Below are 2341 nucleotides of genomic sequence, written 5' to 3'. Positions count from 1 at the left end.
CCTAGGAAGGGAGCCCACCTAGCAGATGGAAATTTTGAACCTAAACCTCCACTGCTTTACAGCATTACTCATTTGTGAAAAATGCTTTGGGACTAGAACCTGAGGAAAAATCTGAACCCATTGCCTTTGGGACATCTTTGGCAGTCAAAACAGTTAAGGAGCAAACTCTACAAAGATCCAGAGCAGGAACTCGGAAAGTGATACCCGCCACCAAGTCCATAAGACTCAACAGAACCACAAATTCCACTGTCATTTATACCTTTCTTTGTGTTAGCTGCTCTTTGTTGTTCAGGTCAGGCCTCAACACAATAATGTAGCATTTAGGGGGAAAAATGCAAGCCAGTAACCCAGCACCAGAAGCCAAGATGGAGAAGATCTCCACAGCCACCATGTATTTTCCTCTGGTGCTCAGGTAGGTTGGAATGAAGGAGAGCCAAACACTGCAGAAGACCAGCATGCTGAAGGTGATGAATTTGGCTTCATTGAAGCTGTCAGGCAACTTCCTGGCTAAGAAGGCCACCGTGAAGCTGAAAGTGGCCAGGAAGCCCATGTAGCCCAAAACACAATAGAACATGGAGACTGACCCTTCATTACATAGAAATATGATTTCTTCAGGCATTGAGTGCATGTCCACATCTGGAAATGGGGGAGAGGTTGCCAGCCAGAGGACACAGATTCCTACTTGAACAATGGAGCAGGAAAAGACAATGGAATAAGCCAGTTCTTTGCCTACCCATTTCCTCATATTGGATCCTGGTTTGGTAGCCATGAATGCCAAAACCACCAATATGGTTTTGGCTAAGATGCTGGAGAGGGCCACAGAGAAGACAATGCCAAAAGCAGTTTGTCGGAGAAGGCAAGTCACCATATTAGGTTTTCCAATGAACAACAAAGAAGAGAGGAAACACAAGAGGAGGGAGATAAGGAGACCATAGGTGAGACTTCGGTTGTTGGCTTTGACTATGGCTGTATTGCGATGCTTAATGAAGATGCCTAGCACTAGAATTGTGATCAGAGAGAATAAAAGTGCAGAGGAAGTTGAAAGAATGGCCAAGATTTCATCAAAGGCTAGGAAGTTTGGAATCTTAGGAATGCATAGATCCTGGCCGCTGTTTGGATACTGATCTGCTGGGCAACTGACACATGTATCCATGTCTGAAAATACACAAACAGTGTGTGACAATTTGAAGCAACCAAAAGTATTCTTAAGAATTCCCTCATCACTAGTCCATTTAGTACAGTGGTGCCCCGCAAGACGAATGCCTCGCAAAACGAAAAATACGCAAGACGAAAGGGTTTTTCGGTTTTTGCATCGCTTCGCTAAACGGTTTTCCCTATGGGCTTGCTTCGCAAGACGAAACGTCTTGTGAGTTCTTGCGAGTTTGTTTCCTTTTTCTTAAAGCCTGTAAGCCGCTAAGCCGCTAATAGCCGCTAAGCCGCTAAGCCGCTAATAGCCGTGCTTCGCAAGACGAAAAAACCGCAAGACGAAGAGACTCGCGGAACGGATTAATTTCGTCTTGCGCGGCACCACTGTATAGTGTTTTCTACGTCAGAATGTATACGAGCTTCAAGTCAAAATGCTTTTGTACTAGGTGTATCAAAAATAAAAGTTGTGTATCAATTCTGGAATTTTCTACATGGGTAACGTCTTTTTTTTCTTTATTGTCTCCCTGCTTTTTCTTAGAGCCACATAAACAGTACAACAAAATGAGAAATGCATTACAGCTGAAATTTTTGGATCTCAGAAAAGTGAGTTTGATAAGAGTTTCACCCTATTGTCAAACAACCTAATTCTTAGAGGAGAAAACACCACTTCTATTCCACCCAAATTTTGTAGAAGTTGGAGGTAAAATATATTAGCTTCCGCTTAAAAAAGAAATCTTCAAGATGTTTTAAAGATTAAAATATATTGATGTTATCTATAAACAATGAGAAGAACACATCTGTTAATTTAAGCCTTCTCTCCTGCTGCAGTTTAATGTCAAGAAAATTGCCAGGAGCCCAGAGGTTCTTCATTATCTTAAGATGTCATCTCTAACCTTTTTCATTTGAAATCATTCCTTCTGGACATGGATCACAATCATAGCAGCAAAACTTCTCTCCCTCCTTCTTTTTCTTCCCGTAACCAGGATGGCACTTGGCATTACATACAGAAAGCGGTGGCACCTATGCAAAGAGATAGGAATAGTTTAATACTATGATATTGTTTTGAGGAATTTATCCAATATCCAATATCAGGTGATTTAATAGTAAATAGGAGGACTAATAGCGTGAAATGATCCGTAGGTACACAAGTGGCACATACAGTGGGGTAAAAAGCTGCTGTTCTAAGCATCATACA

At 41.7% G+C, this 2341-nt stretch overlaps 1 protein-coding gene across 1 annotated transcript; it reads right to left on the bottom strand.

Moving 5' to 3' along the window:
* Nucleotides 1–253: 253 nt before the first annotated feature.
* LOC310747306 (vomeronasal type-2 receptor 26-like) lies at nucleotides 254–1153 on the bottom strand (the record flags this gene model as incomplete). The annotated part of the gene is made up of 1 exon (XM_083581672.1): nucleotides 254–1153. One exon carries the CDS (start codon nucleotides 1151–1153, stop codon nucleotides 254–256), a length of 900 nt encoding a protein of 299 aa, XP_083437798.1.
* Between the last annotated feature and the right edge of the window lie 1188 nt (nucleotides 1154–2341).

This window comes from Podarcis filfolensis (genome assembly GCF_964270895.1).
Source record: "Podarcis filfolensis genome assembly, chromosome: 13".
Classification (NCBI taxonomy): Eukaryota; Metazoa; Chordata; class Lepidosauria; order Squamata; family Lacertidae; genus Podarcis; species Podarcis filfolensis.
The sequence above is the reverse complement of the archived record's forward strand: the minus strand, read 5'-3'. Positions and strand labels throughout refer to the sequence as shown.